Source organism: Phalangium opilio, unplaced genomic scaffold, assembly GCF_054372755.1.
Source record: "Phalangium opilio isolate 3A_F unplaced genomic scaffold, DU_Popi_V2 ptg000002l_1, whole genome shotgun sequence".
NCBI lineage: Eukaryota > Metazoa > Arthropoda > Arachnida > Opiliones > Phalangiidae > Phalangium > Phalangium opilio.
Window position 1 is genome coordinate 9,680,248 of NW_028324144.1, and position 24,940 is coordinate 9,705,187.

General features: G+C 41.3%; 4 protein-coding genes across 4 annotated transcripts; 2 read left to right on the forward strand and 2 right to left on the reverse strand.

The window, feature by feature from the left end:
- Positions 1-370: 370 nt before the first annotated feature.
- LOC149718723 (uncharacterized) lies at positions 371-1,735 on the reverse strand. The gene has a single exon (XM_089861563.1). The coding sequence runs from the start codon at positions 1,733-1,735 to the stop codon at positions 371-373; it is 1,365 nt and encodes a 454-aa protein (XP_089717689.1).
- Positions 1,736-2,703: 968 nt separating this feature from the next.
- LOC149718724 (uncharacterized) lies at positions 2,704-4,702 on the forward strand. Its single transcript, XM_089851925.1, has one exon. It carries the CDS (start codon positions 3,048-3,050, stop codon positions 4,248-4,250), a length of 1,203 nt encoding a protein of 400 aa, XP_089708051.1. The 5' UTR covers positions 2,704-3,047; the 3' UTR covers positions 4,251-4,702.
- A 6,151-nt stretch (positions 4,703-10,853) lies between these two features.
- Positions 10,854-13,196, reverse strand: LOC149718725 (uncharacterized). Its single transcript, XM_089861565.1, has one exon. The coding sequence runs from the start codon at positions 13,194-13,196 to the stop codon at positions 10,854-10,856; it is 2,343 nt and encodes a 780-aa protein (XP_089717691.1).
- Positions 13,197-16,332: 3,136 nt separating this feature from the next.
- On the forward strand, positions 16,333-24,199 carry LOC149718726 (uncharacterized). Its single transcript, XM_089861566.1, has 4 exons — positions 16,333-16,346; positions 17,895-17,962; positions 20,092-21,617; positions 24,134-24,199. The coding sequence occupies exons 1-4, from the start codon at positions 16,333-16,335 to the stop codon at positions 24,197-24,199; spliced, it is 1,674 nt and encodes a 557-aa protein (XP_089717692.1).
- The last annotated feature ends 741 nt before the right edge of the window (positions 24,200-24,940 follow it).

Below are 24,940 nucleotides of genomic sequence, written 5' to 3' on the forward strand. Positions count from 1 at the left end.
TGTTGTCGCTTTTGTCACCATGACATCCAAGTTAATTAGAGTACAACTTTGAAGAGTTAACTGAAAATCGATTAACCTAAAACATATTCCATACCGTGACACATTCGAATTTTTTGAATAGGATCCAAAATGGATGCTACCACATAATTTTTGTTCGAAATGACTGTGGAAAATCTATCTTGAAGATTAACAATTTTACATTTAATACTAGGATTACTTAAAAACACACAATCTAAAACAATCTATTCTCATGGATTCATATCACCACTAAATCTCGCACTGAATTTATTGTAATAAATATACATATCCTTAATAATTATAAATAAAAATGTACAACAACACATAAGTACGGTAATTAACTTACCTGCAGTTACCACAGATTATTCATAAAGAAAGAGCCGCCGTCTTGAAGAGTGAAAATTGAAGCCAAAACTAAAACCATGCTAAAACTAACAAGGTTCACGAAAGAAACACGCGGCGACGCAGACGCGTAGGGTAAAGCCAAGCCGAGGCGGAGAGACGTCGTTGGGCAATAATTCCAAGTATTTGGATCGGAGTTAGCTTGAATTTCGCGTATGCGATTCGAGACAAAGGGGCGCCAGGTGTTTGACTTGTCTTTTATCCAACTCAGTACAATAGTTGAATCAGTCCACATGTGAACTGCTTCCGGTTTATTTATGAGAGCGCGTGTGACGCTTTTAGCTAAGCGGACGCCCAAGACCGCACCCATCAATTCAAGCCTGGGAATGGATAGCTTGTTTATCGGGGAAACTCTGGTTTTGGCGGCAACCAGACTGGTCTGTATTTCTCCATCTTTTGTTTGACAACGCCGGTAAACAACCGCGGCGAAGCCTCTTTCGCTCGCGTCTACGTAACAGTGCAATTCTGACGTAACGCGACTATTTTCTGGAATTCCGGAGAAATAAAACCGAGGGATTTGTAATTTGCGGAGTGATGCAATCTCAGCACACCAGTTGTTGAACGGACTTGCTAATTCTTCCGGAAGTGGGTCATCCCACTGTAACTTGCGTTTCTTCTGTTTGTCTTGCCACTCCCACAGCTGCTGATAAAGGAATTTGGCGCGAACTGTGAAAGGTGAAAGGAGGCCCAGCGGGTCGTAAATTCTCGCGAGGGATCTTAATACCCATCTTTTGGTTTCTTGTTTTTCTAAGAGGAATTGCAACAAATTGTTGACCTCAAAACTTAGAGTGTCTTCTTGACTATTCCAAATTAATCCGAGGACCTTCAGTTCTCCTGGATTGGAAAGATTATGAGTGGCCCTTTCTGGGGGTGGATCCTTTTCTCCCCATAACTTTCTGAGCTCTGGTGAATTCGTATTCCATTTACGGAGATTCATTCCGGCTTTACTAATTATGAATTTGCTCTCCTCGGTGATTTTATGCGCCTTCTCTACGTTTGCGGCTCCTGCCAGTAAATCGTCGACGTACAGGCTTAATTTTAGGATTTTGCAGGTCTCCTCGAACTCGGCTTCAAATTTACTGATATGAAATTGTAGCGTTGCTACCAAAAGGAATGGACTACAGGTGGCTCCGAACGGTACCCGAGAGATTCTGTAGGTTTTTAGATCGGCTTTCCTCGGGTTGGTGATGTCTGAGGTCCAAAGAAATCGCAGGGCATCCCTGTCACTAGGGTTTACAGATATTTGGAGAAAAGCCTTCTCGATATCACTGGAGAAGGCGACGCGATGCTCTCGGAAAAATAGGTATATTCCCATTGCTTAGAATTCCATTAGACCGAATCCCGCCATCTCAAATTATTCTCTTATTTCTTTAACCCAAATCGACATTTGAATCTCCCGCGAAACACTTACCCAAATGTACGTCACTTCCTCTTTCATTGCATAATTTTATTTCAGCATAAATTACACTAAGGCAGTAAATTAATTACCTACGATAAATTAATTTATTACTTTAAAATTAGAATTTTATTCATTATAAAACTAAGCTTTTCCTGAAGGTTTTGAACCGTTTAATTGAAATTATTTAAACTATTAGTGATGATCAATTGGCCAATATCGTAAATTAACCGATGTCAATACCAATTTATTTAAAATCAATGAAACGAAAATATCAATATCAAACAATTATCCATTGGAAAAGATATCAAGCTATTCTTTAATTTAAATTTCTCAGGTTAAGTTTCAAAAGAAGATGAATTTTATTATTTTCTGACAGCAAAATTGGCAGCTTCTTTGCATAATTCCCGAAGTTTTTCTATTCCAAAATAGAAATGTTAACGTTTTGTGATATTAAAGGAGAAATATAAATATAATTTTCGTTTCTTTTGAACTAGTTTCTATAAAGGAACTTTAAACAAATGGCCATTTGTATGAGTACACTTACCGATAATGGATTTTACTAATCTAGACAATTACTACGTCTTTTAATTAATATTTTATAAATACTACCTGAATATTTTTTTAAATATGAAAGATTATATTTTTATTTTAGATTAATGAGTTAAAAAAATTGGTATCCGTGTTTCAGTTAAGCTTTGATATTGCAACGCGCTCTTTCTCCATAACCTCTCCCTACCCCTTTAGGGACAACGCTTCCTCCCTCTCACCTATCCCCCCCCCACAACTGAACCTTTCCTCCCCCCTCGTTTTTTTCCATGAGGTTCGAAGACCGAACAACCTCGGGGGGGCTCGGTCTCTCTCGTACGCGCTCGACCTAAGCGGTCAGTCCAGCCCCTCAGTGTATTTTATTTTGTTTAATGTGTATTTTATTTTTGTAATGTCGGTATTTCCATAATAAACAGTTCTTCGTTTAATTTAACGTCTCTCGTCAATACATGTGTTGCATTTTTGGTGGCAGCGGTGGGATCGAACACCTAGTCGTGCGCTGCCTTACCCGTTTCCATTGTCTTCCTGCTCCCGCGCCCGCAAGTAAGCCTAAGCCTAATTTACCCTTTTCGTTCGAACTCTCGCCTGTTCTCGCGCCCGCATCCCATGCGAGCCGCTACCGCTGACCGGCCCCCGAAAACTTTTTCGTACGAACTCTCGCCTGTTCTCGCGCCCGCATCCCATGCGAGCCGCTACCGCTGACCGGCCCCCGAAATCGCGCCTACCCGTTCCCATCCAGATCACCACGAGGGCACAGGTGAAATCGAAGATGGCGGCATCAAACGACGACCTGGCCCAGTTTCTACAAAACGTGAACGGCCTCATCACGCAGGCGGGCCAGCAGCCCGCTGCGCCTCCACCACCTATGTTGCCGCCATCTAGTGGTTTTACCCAAATAATCCCGTTCGGCGCTGGCTCCGGCGAAAACGCGAAAGACTGGATTGAGGGCTTTGAACGATTGGCGGACCAATTTCGGTGGGATGACTCCGTGAAACTCAACGTAACCCCCGGCTATTTGATCATCGGGAGCCCCGCGCATCACTGGCAAAAAACGATCGGATGCTCGCACACTACGTGGGCTACCTGGAAAGCAGCTTTCCTGCTGGCGTTTCCCGAGGTGAAAACGTCTGACGAATGGCTCATCGATATGCGGTTACGTACACAAGAGCCGGCCGAATCATTCTCCTCGTACCTCTACGCCAAACTCCATCTCTGTGTTAAGGGGGGCTTAACCAAGGATGCCCCCGCTACTTTAAAATACATAATTGCCGGCATGAATAACCGCACCCATGCCAATATTATCAGTGCCCATGCCACCTGTGTGACGATCATGGATCTTTTACGCCTCGGCAACGAGTTGGAGTCAGCCGAACGTGCCACCTGGGCTACCGGCCTAAATCCTTACGCCTACGGGGGCTTCTGCCCTGTTCCACCTACGTCGTACTATGGGCCGGCTCACCCTACGGCCTCAGCGTCCTGTTCGGTAAGCGCCGTTGGTGCCGCCGTCCCTCAAACCTATCCCGGCCTCCGCTACGTCCCAACGCCATCGGGCACCGCCGTGCTGGCCGGAGCCCCACTACAAAGTGCGGGCAGGGGCGTCGCCACACCCGACACCGATTCTACCGCCGCTGCTGTGCAAGAGCTATTGACCGTTGTTAAAAGCCTGAAGGACGAAGTGGAGAAATTGAAAAACGCTCGCCAACAGCCCCCGAGCCAGTCGAGAAACAACACACCGCGAACCCCTTGTCCTCGGTGTCAAATGTATGGCCACTGGGCCCGCGACTGTAACCGACCGCCGGCCGTCAACGAAGCGCCCAACTTCCATGGCAATCGCTCCCAGGACGTCCGCAACACCAACAACCCTTTTCACCATCAGGGAAACTAATTTGCGGTTCCCTGTTGGGGGAGGGGCCAAGTAAACCGCGAAACTCCATCACCAAACTCTTAGGGCGCTTAGAGCAGGGACTCCCTGTTCTAAACCTCCCAGTTCGTGAACTCGGCCTAGTAAAATGCCTGTTAGATACCGGGGCGGCAAAATGCGTGATCGATGGGGGCCTGATATCTGATGCAAACGCCACTGCCCTTGTTAAGCCCTGGGACGGTGGCCCGCTCGTTAGCTTCAACAACTCGGAAATCGTACCAGACGGTTACGTAAGCCTGGGACTAGAGCTTCGCGAAAACGAACCTTATCGCGACGAACAATTTATCGTGACGAACAATTTATCGTGGTGCGGAACGCACTTTACCCTATGCTTCTCGGATCTAACTGGTGCGCGAAGAACTATGCTACTATAAAATATCTCCCCGGAGACAGGATCGAAGTCGTAATTGACACTAGTTTGCTCCCACGCGTCGATCACGCTAACCGAAATGACCCTCCCGGCCAACCGGCCAAAAGCGTCCCCGCGACCACACGCGTCTCTGCAAATCCCTTCATAAACTCTCTCCCCGAACCTGACAGCTTTTCAGACCACTTATTTACCACAGCGAAAACGGTAACGCCAATGATCTCTGAGTCACCTTTGGAGGAAGCGCACGTAGGGGAACAGTCAGACGACTCTAACCGAAATGACTCTCCTGGTCAATCGCCCAAAACCGTCCCCGCGACCACACGCGTCTCTGCAAATCCCTTCGTAACCTCTCTCCCCGAAACTGACAGCCCTTCAGACCGCTTATCTACAACTGCGAAGACGGTAACGCCAATGACCTCTGAGTCACCCTTGGAGGAAGCACACGTACGGGAACAGTCAGACGACGCTGTGCAAGAAATGCCTTTCGCGCAAACTCTCGAGCTTGACTTGAGAAAAGGAACGGTTCTCCCCATTGGCTTACTTAGCACCGAATACGTTACGGTCCCCCCCGAAGCCGCTGTGTGGGTGCAGGTGAAGCCACACAACAAAACTGTACCCGATGGCACTATCGTAACCGAAACCATGATGAACTCAAAACCGGGACAGATATTCTTCAGCCCCGCAGCCGTAACCTTTGTTCACAACAATGAAGCGTCTGTACTTATCGTAAACCCATCCGCCGAAGATCTGGTCCTTCAAAGAGGCCAAGCTATTAACCACTGTACTGAAGTAGACGAGTCTCTGTCTACTCCCGTCGATATGTCAGACACTCCCCCGTGCATCCTCAGTCTTTGCAACAGGACCCCAAACACTGCTGCGCACATTCGACAAGTGCTCGAGGAAGTCGAGTTGGGAACCTCCCTCACTACGGCACAGCGCCAAGATCTCACCAACTTGCTAACCCGCTTCCAAGACTGCTTTGCCACGGCTCCCGAGGGTTTGGGCACAACGGATATCGTAGAGCACACGATCGACACCGGTAATCACCCCCCTATACATTCGCAGCCTTACCGGGTATCCCGCGCCGAAAGAGCTGTCATCCAGGAGCAAGTTAAAGAAATGTTGGCAACCGATATCATCGAACCATCACACAGTCCCTGGTCGGCGCCGGTTGTCCTGGTTAAGCGGAAAGATGGAACCTGGCGGTTCTGCGTAGACTATAGGAGACTAAACGCTGCCACAACAAGAGACGTATACCCTCTCCCCAGGATTGATGACGTCTTGGACCGCCTTGGGGGGTCGAAATACTTTACTTCCTTGGATTTGAAGAGTGGTTATTGGCAGATCCCCGTTGCCGAGGGACACAGACCGAAAACAGCCTTCATAACCCCTGACGGTCTCTACCAATTCAAACGCATGCCCTTTGGGGTAACGAATGGTCCCGCGACATTCCAGCGTCTTGTTGACCGGGTTCTGGGTCCGCTCAAGTGGAGCATGGCGCTAGTATACCTGGACGATATAGTTATCCATGCTGCCACGTTTGAGGAGCATCAGCTTCGGTTGGAACGCGTACTGCGATCGCTACGGGAAGCTGGTTTAACATTGAAGCCGTCCAAATGCACCTTCGCCGCTGACACAATCCGTTACCTGGGCCATGTTGTCTCGGCCGAGGGTATAACACCGAACCCTGAGAACCTAAGAGCAGTACGCGACTTTCCAACCCCCAGAACAGTCAGAGAAGTACGGGGCTTCTTGGGCCTCACCGGCTACTATCGCAGATACATACGTGACTACGCCAGACTAGCAACACCACTTTCTATGCTCCTCCGAAAAGACCAACCATGGGTTTGGACCCAAAAGCAAGCGACCTCCTTTCGAATGCTTCAAAACGCCTTAACAACTACGCCCATTCTCGGTCATTTTGCTGACTGTGACGAAATCGAATTCCACACCGATGCCAGCGGCGTTGGGCTCGGAGCCGTTCTCGTTCAGAAACACGACGGTAAAGAACGGGTTATTAGTTACGCTAGTCACCGCTTGGACCGGTGTGAAGAAAAGGCTCATTCCAGTGAGCTGGAATGTATGGCCGTTGTCTTCGCATTGCAGGAATTTCGCGACATCCTGTTTATGGCTCATGACTCCGCAACATCCGGCCACCTCGGGGTTGACAAAACCCGCGAAAAAATACGGGAGAGGTACTGGTGGCCTGGCCTAAGGAAGATGGTTAAGCAGTACGTTGCCTCATGTCCCAAATGCCAACTCCGGAAGGTTCCTCCACAAAGACCGGTTGGGTTCATGAAATCAATTCCACCACCAGAAGCACCCTTCGTAACGGTCGGGGTCGACCATCTTGGACCTTTCCCGACGTCGAATAATGGGAATAAACACCTCCTAGTTGCTGTCGATCACCTTACTAAGTGGGTCGAAACGAAGGCAGTCCCAACCACCGAATCTCGTTATGTTGTACAATTCCTCCTCGAGAACATAATTTTGCGCCACGGGACCCCCCAAAGGATTATAAGCGACCGGGGCACAGCCTTCTTGTCGAAAGAAACGGAGCGTACCCTCGAGAACTTGGATATACGTCACGGTGTGACCGCCAGCTATCACCCCCAGGCGAACGGTCTCGTCGAACGGGCAAACAGAACCCTCGCTGACATATTATCTTCCTACGTTGGGCCTGATCATCGCGTTTGGGATGTCATCGTCCCTTACGCCACCTTTGCCATTAACACTGCCCAACAACAAACCACTCACGCAACTCCTTTCGTGCTTGTCTATGGTCGGGTCCCAATGTTGCCCGAGGAAACCTTGTTGCCTTTCCTCCCACCAGACCCACGCGACGCCCCGCAAAATCTTAAAGATCGCCTCTCCCAGCTGAGAACCCTTGCACGCGAGTCCATTCTTCGCGAACAAACACGTCAGAAGAATCTCTACGACGGGAAGCGTCGTCCTCCACCAACCTATGCGAAGGGTCACCTCGTCTTCGTACGCGATTTCGCTAGAAAAGTTGGTAAGTCGGAGAAACTCCTGCCAAAGTACAAAGGGCCGTACCAAGTTAGCCAACTTATCGGGCACACTACACTCCAAGTCGAAGACCCTCCAGCGTTTCGCACTCGTCGCACCCACCGAATTTTCCCAGTACACTTGTCTAATGTCAAACCTTTCGTCGGCCGACACGATGACGCGCTGGAAGACCTTAGCGGGGATGACCCTGCTTCTGACCCCGAGACCATCTCCAGTGACGCATGAGGACATGCGTCTTCGTAGCGGGGGGGATCTGCAACGCGCTCTTTCTCCATAACCTCTCCCTACCCCTTTAGGGACAACGCTTCCTCCCTCTCACCTATCCCCCCCCCACAACTGAACCTTTCCTCCCCCCTCGTTTTTTTCCATGAGGTTCGAAGACCGAACAACCTCGGGGGGCTCGCTCTCTCTCGTACGCGCTCGACCTAAGCGGTCAGTCCAGCCCCTCAGTGTATTTTATTTTGTTTAATGTGTATTTTATTTTTGTAATGTCGGTATTTCCATAATAAACAGTTCTTCGTTTAATTTAACGTCTCTCGTCAATACATGTGTTGCAATATTGACATCGGTTAATTTACGATATCGGCTAACGATTCTAGTCTGTTTATAACATTAAATCGGAACTTCACTTGACGCAATCTTCTAAGGAGCTATGACTATAATTTTGTTTAATTATAAGATTTTTAGCGTAATGTTTAAGCAATACGTTTAATCTTGAAAAGGGAGTGAAAGTACTAAAATAATTTTTTTATAAAACTAATTAACTATGAACATTTTTAACCATTTTTGGATATAATCGATTGTAACACACTTGTCATTAAATTTTCAGGGCTTATACTTAGCTTGAAAAATTGATATTTAAATCTAAGTAGGAGATTCAGTTAAAATTTGATATTCGGCTCTAAACTAAGCCTTAATAACAATGTTTTGTAAATAAATCATTATTAATGATTTATTTACTAAAGTTACATTAATCACAACGTTTAGAGCCCGGCATTATCTATCCATTATCCAAGTTATTTTATCTTCATCCATACTCGAAAATTATCCATATAACTCACATGCTAAATCGTATTATAATCCACAACTTTGTTTATAAATAATCGGTTATCCACCAATTTGTGGATAATGGATAGATAATGCCGAGCTCTAAACATTAATCACAATGTTTAGTAAATAATACAATTAATCGCAGTGTCTACAAAAATTATACTTAGCTTGAAAAATTGATATTTAAATCTAAGTAGGAAATTCAGTTAAGATTTGATAATTTTCGTTTTATTTCAACTAGTTTCTATATAGGAACTTAACTCAATTGGCCATTTGTATACACTTACCGACAATTGATTTCACTAATCGGGCCAATTACTGCGTCTTTTAATTAATATTTCATAAATACTACCTGAATAATTTCAGTTAAGCAAAGGCTTATAGCATTGCCGTCGTCCCGCGTACATAATATAAGACTCCCGGTCTACCGTATCTGGCGTGTTTAGACAAGAAATCTCTCCTTCGTTTATTCTCAGTATCATCTTAAGCTAAAAATACGAGGTTCCCTACGTACATAATTTACGATACCCCTGATAACGCGCGCGGTCTCTAGAGCCGCGCCAATACGAGGTTACTAACCCGCACCCCGCGAGAGCGCTCGGCATTCGAGGGATCAGGCAACTAGCGTAATACGCTTTCCATCGTACACGCTCAGATAGACTTTATTACGGAGCGGCTTTCCCCTCGACAACTAGAAACGCACGACGCTATTCGAGGGATCAGGCACTGGCGTATTCCCCCGGTATTACCTTTTTGGTGGTTTTATTGCCGTAAATTCGGGAGATATGCCTTTAATCCGTTCTAATATTGAAATAAAACTATAAAAAGTAATCCCGAGTGTATTTCCGCGTTAAACGGCGTAATACGCTTCCCATCTTACACCCTCAGAAAGACTTTATTACAGAGTGGCTTCTCCCTCGTCAATTGTCCCGTATAGAGACTAACATTTTTGCTCCGCCACTAGATGGCGTGTGCAAAAATAAAAACGACCTCGGGAAGTTTTCAACACCGTGTGTTCTAAATATATAGTGTAATAGTATACAGACAAAGTGAAAATTGGACTTGGGTTAAGCATTAAACAAAAACAATTTCGCCCAATAAAACGTTTTTGTTCAAAACCAGGTTAGGTTAGTAATATTTTATAAGTCATTTAACATTGTTACGCCTTTTCCAAAATATTGATGTTTATCTTCATTGACTTCTCAAATAATATGCCTATTCCAAAACGTTACTGTTCGGTTAGGTTTGGTTTGGCTTGGTTATAGAAGTACGTCTCTTCCTCTTTGGGGCGGAATATAACATAAAAAAATAAATCAATATTAGCAATTGGTTTTATTATGTCATATTTTGCTGATTTATTACTATTTCGTTCTTATTATCCTTAGCTATATTATAATAATTTAGAAAATGTTTGGATCTAGTGTTCATTTTACGTAGGCCGGAAATTGTTTTAAGTTAATTTAATTTACATTCCATCGGGAAAAACCCAAAGTGCGGGTTTTTCGGTGCAATGGGAATGTCCCATTGGACAGCATCGTAAATCCTCCGAAGTGAGAGTTTTTTAGTCGAATGGGGTTGGTTCGGTTGAATGGGACTCGGCACAATATTACTAAAGTGTTTAAATTAAGCTAAGTTGAAGTTCACCGGAAATTGTGTTTTCCCACGAGGAGCGGCACGGGTTTTTCTGAAAACAATGTATCTTACTTCGCAACAAATTATTTCAACCTATGTATTTAAAGCGACGTAGGTCGTAACACCATTCAAAATATTTCAAGATAAACCTGCAAATATCTTTAAAACTAAGCTTATAAACCCTTAAACACGATAGGAAGCTAAGCTTATAAACCTTTAGTCATGTTTAAAACCTAAACATATAATCCTGAAAACATGTTATACAACTAGGCATATAATCGTGTAAACACGTTTTGTTACTAAGCACTATAGCACAATAACATGACATATACCACCTTAAACATGTTTAAATACTAGATATGACAAGCGATCAATACATTTTGAACCTAAACATAAGGTGTTGCAAACCTAAACACCATTCTTATTTAAACATGAGTGTTTTTAAACATGATAAAATATCTGTTGCATTTTCGTGTTTAGGCAAGTGTTTAGTTTCTAAACACTTTTTTTCTGTGTAGTTTTGGGACTGCAAACGGGTCTACTTCCTCGATTATTCCCTCTTGAAGTTGGCTTCTCAGAATATCATCGTATTCTCTCAATAAAACTGGATTAGATGCTAACTTGTTTAGCAGGTTGGTTGTTCGTTTCTTTGCCACGGCGAAATTATCGCTGAGAGTATCCTTGTTTGGTTTCCAGGGTAGTTGGATTTCATAGCGATTGTTGTCAAATTTGACGGTTTTGTTAAAGGATTCTTGTACGTCGTCCTGGAGGGGTTTTTCTAGTTCTTCGGGTTTGACTCCCATAATTTCTAGGTCCCAAAAGGCGCGTAATTGACGCGAGACGAGTTCTTCCTCCGAGACGCGTTCCGCCGCTACTCTCATTACCGTCACGGAATTTACGCTGACTACCGACCGACTCACGCTTAACTCAGCAGGACCTTGGATGGTCCATCCCAAAATCGTCTCGATCGCGGCTGTTGATTTCCCAAGACGTTCGTGTCGGTCTCTCGCGACTTCCCAATAGAAATCCGACCCGATTAGCACTTCGATTGACGCGTGATCATACGGACGACCGGTACGCGGTTCATCGGCCATAACTAGACCTTTACTTTGCATTTTTTGCACTATTTCGCCACTGGGTATTGAAACAACTGATCCGCATATTTGCGGGGTTTCAAACGCGATAACAGGAATTGAAATTGTAGGATCATGAATATTGCACAATACTACGCGAACTTTCCTTCTTTTGGAATAAACGGGAGTGTCGCTACCGAAATGATTAATACGGAGAGGTTCTTCTCCGATGACCTCTAATTGGAGACGGCGCGAATCTTCTTCTTTAATGAAAGATAACTGGCTTCCGCTATCTAATAAACAGCGGAGTTGACTGGAGGTTTGACCGTTAGGACTTTTTACGGTAGCTAGCGCGGTCTGGAGTAATATGACGCTCGAGCTATTAGAAATCGCGGACACGATATTCGCGGGAGGGTTTTCTCTTGGTTGTTCATCTGGAGTGTCCACCGATTTTGGCTCCGTGCTTTGACCTCTATCTTGGTCCTTGTTATAGCAAAGGGTGAAATGATGCTTTCTCTTACACCATTTGCACTGTCTTACTCTAGCGCGGCAATCATTAGTTCTATGACCTTCGCGTAGACAGTTAAAACATCGACGTTTACTCATCACTATATCACGTCTTTCGTCTGAACTATGTTTAGTGCATTCGGTCGTGAAGTGACTAGTTACGTCACAGAAAAGACAAAACTTTTGGCTTGAGGTAACGCTCAGAGCAGAGAAACTGCCTTTCGGTCGGGATTCGGGACGGGAATGGCTACCTCTAGCGTCAGACTGGCTTCTTTTGGATTCGCTGTCTGTCTTTCTGGACCTAGTCAGAGCCGCGGCTCTCTCTCTACTTGAGACTTCACGCAGTAGAAATTCGCATAAGTCATCTAAATCCCCATCTTCGCTATCATCAAACTTTCGGTTAAACGCTATAACTATGTCTTCCGGAATTAAGTCCATTAAAACGGGCGTAAGTAGCGCGCTGTAACTACTCGTGGATACTCCTAAATTTTCTAGGCTCCTAATCTGGATTTCGCATTTATCATATAGAACTCTTAACGCGGCGACGTCGCTTGAGTCTTTAACTTTAGTCATGCTTGTTAAACATTTCATGTGAACGCCTATGATATCTTTTTTCCTACCAAATTGCTTTTCAAGGACTTTTATGGCTGAATCATAGTTTAAACCCGTTGGCTGTAAGCCTCTGATCGCCCTAGCGGCTTTGCCTTCAAGATAGGAACGTAAATAGGTAAACTTAACTGCTGGGTCCAGGTCTGCTCGGTGAACTGCGGCATCAAACTGGCTCCAAAATTCTTGCCAGTTTGCGGAATCGCCGTGGAACTTTTTTATTTCCAGAACTGGTAATTTCACCAAAGGAGTTTGGGATTGGCAGGAGGACCCGCACGATGACGACCGATCTTCTTCGGCGGCAGCTTGGTTGTTTCCGTTGCCGTGGGATCTTTCTCCACCACGTTGAATAAGTTTGCTGGCTTTGAACTTACAGGAGATAATTCTTTCGTGGCACTCCTCGGTCTTGAGAATTTCGGCTTCTATCAGCGAGTCGTCTATTAGATCCTGGATTTGGTCGTTCATAAGGAGTAGTTTCCTTTCTTTTTCTTTAAGCTGCATTAGCTTCTCCTCGATCATAGCTAAATCCGGCGTTCTTTTCTTTGTTTCCTCATCAACAGTCCTTATGACGTTCGTAGTACTAGTCCGTAATGCGCCTCGCGCTTTTATTAACTTGTCTACATCTACGGGTGTCGCGTTTGCCATAATTAACTTTGTTCGAAATTAATTAGTTCATCTAAAGATTCCCAGGTATCTTGCACCAAAAATGTGGGAGAGCGGGAGGAATTGGGGTCTGAACCGGGCGATTACCGACTGAAAAAATAATCGTAGGTTCTGGAAGGTGGCAAAATAACGCGACAGCGGATTAAATATAACAAACAAAAGAAATTTATTAAACTACTGAAGATTCATATACTACTACAAAATTAGTCACAAAAAGGGCAGCAGTAAGGAGGGAGTTTAGTTTTCGCGTTAACTCGCGATCAAAAATTTGTACACCCGCAGGTTAGGAATAAACTCAAAAACTGACCACACAAAGGTACACTTTCAAGTTTTTCTCTCTTTCGAGGGAAAACGTGTGCGTCATGGGTTTTTTCGGGTTTTCGTGGTGCACCTGCATTTGGAAGCCTTGGTAAGGTACGGTGTTGTTGAACTCTTGAGAGAGGGGAGGGGAGAATTACCGGCCCATCGTACAACAGCGTTTATGTCTACAAGGGGGTTGGGGGATTAAGAGAGCTTCCAAATGCAGGTGTGCAACTTTGGGGACTAAAAACTCAAAAAATACCGCGTAAGAAAAAATACAAATGAAACTAAAAAAACACAAAAATTAATGACGACAAAGTTTTTCAATTATGTGGATAATTGCTCGAAATAAAAATTGATTATAATATTTAACAGCCCCCAAAAATGTGTCCATGAACAATTCCGTACTCATTAAACATATGAGGTAATGATAACGTAATTGATTCTTTAAGAGTGTCAAACGTTTTAAGAAGAAAACGGGAGGGTCGATCAGATTGAATAACTTCACCAAAGTTCTTCCAACGGAGTGAACGATGGTGATGCAGGTCACCAATCGAGCTTATACCACTAAGGGTAAAACGGGAATGTAGAGTTCCGCTGAGCGTTTCACCATCCCTATCCCGAATAAAGCGATTGTCAAAAATCGGAAAAGAGAAAACCGTTTCCCGAAGACATAGGTCGAGGGAAATGGTCAATGGTGAGAGTTGCCACGTAGTTAGACATGTGTTATATACCGGGATGGAGCAGGGTGTTAGAGGTTCCATCATGAAAAGGGTACGTATCGTAGTAAAATTGGGAAAACTAAGTCGAAGTAGTGAGTGCGCAATGTCAATATGAGGGGAAACGTTGGGATTTCCTTCAAGTATATTAGCTGCTTGAGCCAACCGAAAAGCTTTCATTTTAGTCACCGTGACCACTTTTTAAATTCCCCTTCTTTAGTAAAAAAAAATAATAATTTTCCTAAGAAAGTCTAGGGAATATTTTCAAAGGAAATTCTTTAGGAATTCTTGAGATCAATTTCCAAAGAAGGTTTAGGGTTTATTTCCAAAAGAAATTCGTTAGGAATTATTGAGATAAATGTCCAGTGAAGCTCTAGGGTTTATTTTCCAACGAAATTCGTTTGGAATTCATGAGATAAATTTCCAAAGAAGGTTTATTTTCCAACGAAATTAGTTAAGAATTTTAGAGATGAATTTCAAAGGGCCAGATATATTGCAATTATGCGCAGCTTTACATAAAATTATCTCAAAATATTTTTACCCTAATTGTTTAGCTAAAGTTTCTAGATAGACATTAACTTGATGGTTAAAAAAATTAAAAAGGCTTGTTCCGCAGCTAAGGCTCAGCAAGCGCTGAAATGGAATGTTATATTTACCTAATTTTACCTCTCCGAGTGACGTATGTCACGGAGAGGTTCTAATTTCGACGTGTCTGTCTGTGTGTCTGTGTGTGTGTCAGTCTGTTGTTATTGACTTACACCCCAGGGGACCGCGTTCGCAGTTTTCAAATCGGAGCAAACGTTTTCCCAAATTCCGGACCGTATTTACAGTTCCCGGAAATTTGGAAAATTGTATTCCACTTACAATGGCTATTATCTATTGCCTATCTACCACCACTATCCTCAGGCCATTTGTCCATCCCACTTGGACACCAGTCTGTACACACTGGCTTCCACACACCACCAATTATGGTCTTTGTCCATCTCACATGGACACCAGTCACACCACCATCTTCTGGTTTTTGTCCATCCCACATGGACACCAGTCACACCACCATCATCTGATCTTTGTCCATCCCACATGGACACCAGTCACACCACCATCTTCTGGTTTTTGTCCATCCCACATGGACACCAGTCACACCACCATCATCTGATCTTTGTCCATCCCACATGGACACCAGTCTGTACACCTGACTTCTACTCCATCATCATCCTTGAGGTTAAGACATACGCGGCGATCGGCCAGGGTTACGAGAAACGTCTGGCCTCCCTAAGGTGGGGCTTCCACCAAAAGTTCACGCAATTGCGCTGTTCTTATCCATAGCTGCGATTCGAAACCCTTATATACTACCTATTTGAGTAAGGCGAAAAAACAGTCGTATCCTTCAATTCAAACGTCAATATTAGTCAAGTCTCTCAAGAATGTTTAATTGTTCTTTTTTAAAACGATGTAACGTTCAATAAGGCGAATAACTAACGAAGAAAATATTTTATTTGAATTATATTTATTTTATTATTTAAGATAATCTTGTTTTTCAAATCAAAATTAATACGGAAAGAGTTCAAAAGCAGTCTATGTTTTTGTCTGTGTGTGTCCGTCCGATGTTACACTAGTGCGCTGCGTTAGCAGTTATTTTCGTTTTGATGTGTAAAGAAATCCTACAGAACCTTAATATTCACTTTTTCCATTATATAAAGTGAATATGTGGAAATATTTTTCGTAATTACGATGCATTTAGTACTTTTGTAGCTTTAAAGCTCTGTTTCATTTTGATATTCCAAGGATATTTTTTAATATTATTACTTGAAATGGCTGTTTATATATTACTTAAGCTATACTATATCTGTATATAGAATAATCCTTGGTTTAGTGATTTCATATAGAAAGCTAAGGCCTGCACTGTGTCGGGTAAATCAAGTTTGATCCGCAATAGGCTTAGTGATCCAAAGAGTAAATAATTGAGACCAGAGGTGAAGTAAACTTTGGGTTTTGATTTTCGTGTCTGAAATGAAGGGATATTAACGGTTCAGAGTGAGCCGAAAGTTAATTACACGCTTAAATAATCAGGTTTAGATTGTATAATAGAAGAAAGCATCATGGTTGCAATTAGGTCAGTAAAAGGTCTAATCGTTATCGTGTTATAGCTTCGAAGTTTTCATTGTTGTGATGGTGAGCATTGACTTTCAATGCGTCTTACCACAAGTAAGTATTGGTGATTTTTAACGTTAACACTCATGTTGGCAAACTAAGAATATCGTTGAGGTGAAACGAGACAGTAGTATTTATACTGCAAACCAGTTGTGAATGTAACTATGGGAATATAGGGTAAACTGCTAAAGCGTAGACAATTCCGCCTTTACAAACACATAAAGGTTATATCTCTCGAAAAATTATACACTTCATTTCCTGTTCTTTTCCCCATTGACTGATTTCCGTGTCCAAGATTTATATTTATTGGATGTAAAATGTCGTCTGCTTTACTGTACATTCGCAATGCTTGGAATACAGCTTCAATAATTCATAAATTTTAACTTCAAATAGAGAAATAATTTTATGTCTAGGTAAATAACTTGACTCGGAGAGGTAATATTTTGGTTTTCCCAACTTGTTTTATTTTTTGGATTTTTTTGCCTTTAATAATCTGTGAGGTGTTTATGTAAAGGATAAAATAGATTAAAAGTAAAATAAGAGTAATTAAAATCGTTATGTTTAGATTTACAGGGAATCTAAGCTGTCAGTCGGAATTTTTGCTTAATTCTCTTATGGCATGTTTTATCTTTATTTCGAGCGTAATTAGAGTCCAAAATAAATATATTTTTTAAAAACATTGTAGAGAAAATTAGGTTAAATGCGTTTCTGATACTCGAAAAACTCTCAGTGAATATACATTATTAAATTTAACAACAACGTCTGTATCTACTGCTTGGCCGTTAAAGCCTCCAAAACCCACTTAGTACCCCATACAATTGCACAAGATTAAAACTTTCTGCCGTTTACGGATGTTTTTAAGTCGATTAAATGTCTGACTTCATAAGCAATTTCACACTGCATGCGAGAACTGCCCTCGCTATAAGGGGTGAAGTCGGAGGCTCCGGTGTAGTTCAGCATATAAGAACCACACTTCCAGTATTGGGATATGGTTCTGCATGTAAGAACTATCCTCGTTTCAAGTGGCTAATTTAATTTACCCATTTCTCTATATATTTCCCAAGAAAATTCCATAGATATTTCCCACGAGAATTCCAAAGATATTTCCCACGAGAATTCCAAAGATATTTCCCAAGAAAATTCCCAAAGACATTTCCCAAGTAAATTCCAAAGACATTTCCCAAGAAAATTCCCAAGTAAATTCTAAAGACATTTCCCAAGTAAATTCCAAAGACATTTCCCAATTAAATTCCAAAGACATTTCCCAAGAAAATTCCAAAGACATTTCCCAAGAAAATTCCAAAGATATTTCCCAAGAAAATTCCAAAGATATTTCCCAAAAAATTCCAAAGATATTTCCAAAGTAATTTCCAAAGAAAAAGAGGCCAATATTCCGCAATTTCCTAAAGAACGCCTTAAGGATTAACAAAGAAATTTCGCAAGGAATTTTCTTAAGAGTTCTTAAGAAGATTTTTGTAAGGGGTTTTTATTTCGACAACTGCCACTTCAGGGAATTGGCGCTGCAATTTCGCGAAAACCAACGACTAGATGTCCAGTTAAATTCCATTTGGAGTCTTTGTAATCTGGCGTCACGTGGTGCTTGTGACGTATTTCAAAATTTTTTAACCCACCCGCCGACCCATTCTTTGCAGTCCCTTTAAGGCAACAAGATGTTCACAAACACAGGAGAATATTTTATCACCAACAATTTAAAACAGTATTTTGTTATTCATACAATGCTTTAAAAGTAAAGTACTTTAAATTTTCACAAAATACCATGGCTTTTCATCTGGAAGTGGAACCATTTGGAATTACTACACAAGTAAAAGAGTTTCACACATTCCTATCCGTGTTCAGGTTGTAACGGCCTGCTACTTCACTCGCCGTATAGGCGCTGAAAGTCGCGCGTCTCCATACTCCCCAACCCTCTATGCCTTTAGGGGTGTCCTATTGTCATCTTAGCTGGGGTGGTCCTCGTGACCCTGACTTCCCGGACTAGTATGCCATTAGGCACTAATTGGAGTTTCCACGAATCTACCTGAATTTATGGCTTGATGACCTGGCAGAGAGATGAGAAGAAACTCTCCGAATGATTTTATGACAGGGTTGACTTGGGGGATTCTGTTGTTATGACTAATGGAAATCAGTTCTATTTCTTTCCTCAAAACGAAGAGTCACTTTTTTAACATCTCCTACATTCGCTACTTAAAATCGCGCTCGTAGAGAGAATTGTAACATTAACATATCCGGGCAACGTTACAAGGTATCTTCTTCGTGTTCTTTATCAATTTTGTAACGGACAAACTATGTATAAGATCATTTAATCCCTAATGCTCTATGTAGCTATAAAGATAAATAGAGATTTTTGTGTCTAACCTTCAATCTATCTATTGTATTTGCAAATAACCATGTTATGTTTGGAACATTCATTATCAGTCACCGTTTGCTGTACACGAGCCATATGTGCATGGGGTCTAAAAGTATTACGTATTCCAACGTCATTCGTCCCAATTTAACACTCAATAGTATTAGGCTTAGCAAAGGCTTAATTTTAGGGGTGGGGATCGGACAAACTTTCACGGATAATTTGGCATTTAAATTGACTATTTCCCGTCTAAGAGAAGGCGGAAAATTGGGGACCAAATCAACGCAATAGCATTGCAAAATTTCAATACACACTGATGCAAGCCTGCAAGGACAGCTGCGTTTCGATTTTTTTTGCCCGCAATCTTCATCATAGATATATATGTCCCTGAATGCATTTCGAGAAATCAAGAACTATACATGTAATACTTCTCTTCGAACATTTGGAACAAGGTTACTGAACCGAATCACATAGGCGATAAATAATTCCCTCCTCATTTATTAACGCTTAAGGTTTTGCCAAGACGCATGCGTTTGTGGAATTTTGTCCCACGTTAAGACGAGTTTTGTGGGTTGATTGCTGAAGATTTAGTACCAAAAAGTCGGGACATACAAGAGGATTGATACATTGCTGTCTCATGACACAAAAAGACTGCATCAGCGCAGGGGTCAATTAATAAAAACTGTCATTGTAGACAAAGACGGGAAAGTGTAAAAGATAAGTGTAGAAAATGAATTGCCAGAAGTACATACAGATATTAAAATGTTTACTTTTGAAGACATGATCATAAAACATCGATTATTTTAAAAAATTCTTATCTTAGTTTTTTCACCAAATTTTCATTAAACTCAATTTATTTTTCTACATTATTTACACAAGTATTTTGCTCTATATAGTAGTTCCAGAAAAAAATGGTATCTTCAAGTTTTTTGATACTAGGTTTTAGTTCAAATACTCCAATTTTTGTATTTTATAATTGGAAATATTGCCAAGCAGAAAATTTAATAGGCCGTTTGACTGTGATGTAGTTAATAATGTTCTTAAGAAGATTTTTGTAAGGGATGTATTGTAGTTTTGCATTTATTGCGTAAAAATAGCTGCAAAATTATTAATTTCAACATCTACACTGTTTGGAAGAAATATTCTCCGGAAATATGAGACCAAGCTCGAGCTTGAGCTTACTAAATTGAATGAGCCCGAGCTCGAGGTGAGCTTTAAATTCTACCGATTTTGAGCCCGAGCTGAGCCCGCGAAAGATATTAGAGAGAGCTTGAGCTCGAGATTAGCCCATCAAAATTGGACCCAGCAGTTAAGTTTACCTATTTACGTTCCTATCTTGAAGGCAAAGCCGCTAGGGCGATCAGAGGCTTACAGCAAACGGGTTTAAACTATGATTCAGCCATAAAAGTCCTTGAAAAGCAATTTGGTAGGAAAAAAGATATCATAGGCGCTCACATGAAATGTTTAACAAGCATGACTAAAGTTAAAGACTCAAGCGACGTCGCCGCGTTAAGAGTTCTATATGATAATTGCAAAATCCAGATTAGGAGCCTAGAAAATTTAGGAGTATCCACGAGTAGTTACAGCGCGCTACTTACGCCCGTTTTAATGGACTTAATTCCGGAAGACATAGTTATAGCGTTTAACCGAAAGTTTGATGATAGCGAAGATGGGGATTTAGATGACTTATGCGAATTTCTACTGCGTGAAGTCTCGAGTAGAGAGAGAGCCGCGGCTCTGACTAGGTCCAGAAAGACAGACAGCGAATCCAAAAGAAGCCAGTCTGACGCTAGAGGTAGCCATTCCCGTCCCGAATCCCGACCGAAAGGCAGTTTCTCTGCTCTGAGCGTTACCTCAAGCCAAAAGTTTTGTCTTTTCTGTGACGTAACTAGTCACTTCACGACCGAATGCACTAAACATAGTCCAGACGAAAGACGCGATATAGTGATGAGTAAACGTCGATGTTTTAACTGTCTACGCGAAGGTCATAGAACTAATGATTGCCGCGCTAGAGTAAGACAGTGCAAATGGTGTAAGAGAAAGCATCATTTCACCCTTTGCTATAACAAGGACCAAGATAGAGGTCAAAGCACGGAGCCAAAATCGGTGGACACTCCAGATGAACAACCAAGAGAAAACCCTCCCGCGAATATCGTGTCCGCGATTTCTAATAGCTCGAGCGTCATATTACTCCAGACCGCGCTAGCTACCGTAAAAAGTCCTAACGGTCAAACCTCCAGTCAACTCCGCTGTTTATTAGATAGCGGAAGCCAGTTATCTTTCATTAAAGAAGAAGATTCGCGCCGTCTCCAATTAGAGGTCATCGGAGAAGAACCTCTCCGTATTAATCATTTCGGTAGCGACACTCTCGTTTATTCCAAAAGAAGGAAAGTTCGCGTAGTATTGTGCAATATTCATGATCCTACAATTTCAATTCCTGTTATCGCGTTTGAAACCCCGCAAATATGCGGATCAGTTGTTTCAATACCCAGTGGCGAAATAGTGCAAAAAATGCAAAGTAAAGGTCTAGTTATGGCCGATGAACCGCGTACCGGTCGTCCGTATGATCACGCGTCAATCGAAGTGCTAATCGGGTCGGATTTCTATTGGGAAGTCGCGAGAGACCGACACGAACGTCTTGGGAAATCAACAGCCGCGATCGAGACGATTTTGGGATGGACCATCCAAGGTCCTGCTGAGTTAAGCGTGAGTCGGTCGGTAGTCAGCGTAAATTCCGTGACGGTAATGAGAGTAGCGGCGGAACGCGTCTCGGAGGAAGAACTCGTCTCGCGTCAATTACGCGCCTTTTGGGACCTAAAAATTATGGGAGTCAAACCCGAAGAACTAGAAAAACCCCTCCAGGACGACGTACAAGAATCCTTTAACAAAACCGTCAAATTTGACAACAATCGCTATGAAATCCAACTACCCTCCCTTACAAAAATCTTCTTAAGAACTCTTAAGAAAATTCCTTGGGAAATTTCTTTGTTAATCCTTAAGGCGTTCTTTAGGAAATTGGGGAATATTGGCCTCTTTTTCTTTGGAAATTACTTTGGAAATATCTTTGGAATTTTCTTGGGAAATATCTTTGGAATTTTCTTGGGAAATATCTTTGGAATTTTCTTGGGAAATATCTTTGGAATTTTCTTGGGAAATGTCTTTGGAATTTTCTTGGGAAATGTCTTTGGAATTTTCTTGGGAAATGTCTTTGGAATTTAATTGGGAAATGTCTTTGGAATTTACTTGGGAAATGTCTTTAGAATTTACTTGGGAATTTTCTTGGGAAATGTCTTTGGAATTTACTTGGGAAATGTCTTTGGGAATTTTCTTGGGAAATATCTTTGGAATTCTCGTGGGAAATATCTTTGGAATTCTCGTGGGAAATATCTATGGAATTTTCTTGGGAAATATATAGAGAAATGGGTAAATTAAATTAGCCACTTGAAACGAGGATAGTTCTTACATGCAGAACCATATCCCAATACTGGAAGTGTGGTTCTTATATGCTGAACTACACCGGAGCCTCCGACTTCACCCCTTATAGCGAGGGCAGTTCTCGCATGCAGTGTGAAATTGCTTATGAAGTCAGACATTTAATCGACTTAAAAACATCCGTAAACGGCAGAAAGTTTTAATCTTGTGCAATTGTATGGGGTACTAAGTGGGTTTTGGAGGCTTTAACGGCCAAGCAGTAGATACAGACGTTGTTGTTAAATTTAATAATGTATATTCACTGAGAGTTTTTCGAGTATCAGAAACGCATTTAACCTAATTTTCTCTACAATGTTTTTAAAAAATATATTTATTTTGGACTCTAATTACGCTCGAAATAAAGATAAAACATGCCATAAGAGAATTAAGCAAAAATTCCGACTGACAGCTTAGATTCCCTGTAAATCTAAACATAACGATTTTAATTACTCTTATTTTACTTTTAATCTATTTTATCCTTTACATAAACACCTCACAGATTATTAAAGGCAAAAAAATCCAAAAAATAAAAAATAGATAAATATAACATTCCATTTCAGCGCTTGCTGAGCCTTAGCTGCGGAACAAGCCTTTTTAATTTTTTAACCATCAAGTTAATGTCAATCTAGAAACTTTAGCTAAACAATTAGGGTAAAAATATTTTGAGATAATTTTATGTAAAGCTGCGCATAATTGCAATATATCTGGCCCTTTGAAATTCATCTCTAAAATTCTTAACTAATTTCGTTGGAAAATAAACCTTCTTTGGAAATTTATCTCATGAATTCCAAACGAATTTCGTTGGAAAATAAACCCTAGAGCTTCACTGGACATTTATCTCAATAATTCCTAACGAATTTCTTTTGGAAATAAACCCTAAACCTTCTTTGGAAATTGATCTCAAGAATTCCTAAAGAATTTCCTTTGAAAATATTCCCTAGACGTTCTTTGGAAATTTATCTCAAGAATTCCTAAAGAATTTCGTTGGAAAATAATCCCTAGACTTTATTAGGAAATTTATCTCTAGAATTCCTAAAGAATTTCTTCAGAAAATAATCCCTAGACATTCTTTGGAAATTTATCTCTAGAATTCCTAAAGAATTTCTTTAGAAAATAGTCCCAAGACATTCTTTAGAAATTTATCTCAAGAATTCTTTAGGAAATTCCAAGGAAGTCTTTGGAAATAGTTTCTTTAGAAAATGATCCCAAGGGCTCCGTCGGGTTCCAAAGAAATTCCTTTAGAACTCTTAAGAAGATTTTTGTAAGGGCTGGAAACCAAACAAGGATACTCTCAGCGATAATTTCGCCGTGGCAAAGAAACGAACAACCAACCTGCTAAACAAGTTAGCATCTAATCCAGTTTTATTGAGAGAATACGATGATATTCTGAGAAGCCAACTTCAAGAGGGAATAATCGAGGAAGTAGACCCGTTTGCAGTCCCAAAACTACACAGAAAAAAAAGTGTTTAGAAACTAAACACTTGCCTAAACACGAAAATGCAACAGATATTTTATCATGTTTAAAAACACTCATGTTTAAATAAGAATGGTGCTTAGGTTTGCAACACCTTATGTTTAGGTTCAAAATGTATTGATCGCTTGTCATATCTAGTATTTAAACATGTTTAAGGTGGTATATGTCATGTTATTGTGCTATAGTGCTTAGTAACAAAACGTGTTTACACGATTATATGCCTAGTTGTATAACATGTTTTCAGGATTATATGTTTAGGTTTTAAACATGACTAAAGGTTTATAAGCTTAGCTTCCTATCGTGTTTAAGGGTTTATAAGCTTAGTTTTAAAGATATTTGCAGGTTTATCTTGAAATATTTTGAATGGTGTTACGACCTACGTCGCTTTAAATACATAGGTTGAAATAATTTGTTGCGAAGTAAGATACATTGTTTTCAGAAAAACCCGTGCCGCTCCTCGTGGGAAAACACAGTTTCCGGTGAACATCAACTTAGCTTAATTTAAACACTTTAGTAACATTGTGCCGAGTCCCATTCAACCGAACCAACCCCATTCGACTAAAAAACTCTCACTTCGGAGGATTTACGATGCTGTCCAATGGGACATTCCCATTGCACCGAAAAACCCGCACTTTGGGTTTTTCCCGATGGAATGTAAATTAAATTAACTTAAAACAATTTCCGGCCTACGTAAAATGAACACTAGATCCAAACATTTTCTAAATTATTATAATATAACTAAGGATAATAAGAACGAAATAGTAATAAATCAGCAAAATATGACATAATAAAACCAATTGCTAATATTGATTTATTTTTTTATGTTATATTCCGCCCCAAAGAGGAAGAGACGTACTTCTATAACCAAGCCAAACCAAACCTAACCGAACAGTAACGTTTTGGAATAGGCATATTATTTGAGAAGTCAATGAAGATAAACATCAATATTTTGGAAAAGGCGTAACAATGTTAAATGACTTATAAAATATTACTAACCTAACCTGGTTTTGAACAAAAACGTTTTATTGGACGAAATTGTTTTTGTTTAATGCTTAACCCAAGTCCAATTTTGACTTTGTCTGTATACTATTACACTATATATTTAGAACACACGGTGTTGAAAACTTCCCGAGGTCGTTTTTTATTATCATCTTGTTGCATAGTCATCAAATATTGGCGTTTCCAAGGCAGCACGAATGTATTGAAAACGCTAGCACTTTTGAGGTCACTTAATTCAACAAATAGC

Bases quoted from the DNA above. Each gene is read 5' to 3' on its own strand.
- LOC149718723 (XM_089861563.1), bottom strand. From the start codon at position 1,735: ATGGGAATATACCTATTTTTCCGAGAGCATCGCGTCGCCTTCTCCAGT.
- LOC149718726 (XM_089861566.1), top strand. The intron at 17,963-20,091 runs GTAATCTGGCGT...CCTATCTTGAAG, and splicing joins AAATTCCATTTGGAGTCTTT to GCAAAGCCGCTAGGGCGATC. The intron at 21,618-24,133 runs GTACAAGAATCC...CATTGTTTTCAG, and splicing joins AAAAACCCCTCCAGGACGAC to AAAAACCCGTGCCGCTCCTC.
- LOC149718724 (XM_089851925.1), top strand. From the start codon at position 3,048: ATGCGAGCCGCTACCGCTGACCGGCCCCCGAAATCGCGCCTACCCGTT.
- LOC149718725 (XM_089861565.1), bottom strand. From the start codon at position 13,196: ATGGCAAACGCGACACCCGTAGATGTAGACAAGTTAATAAAAGCGCGA.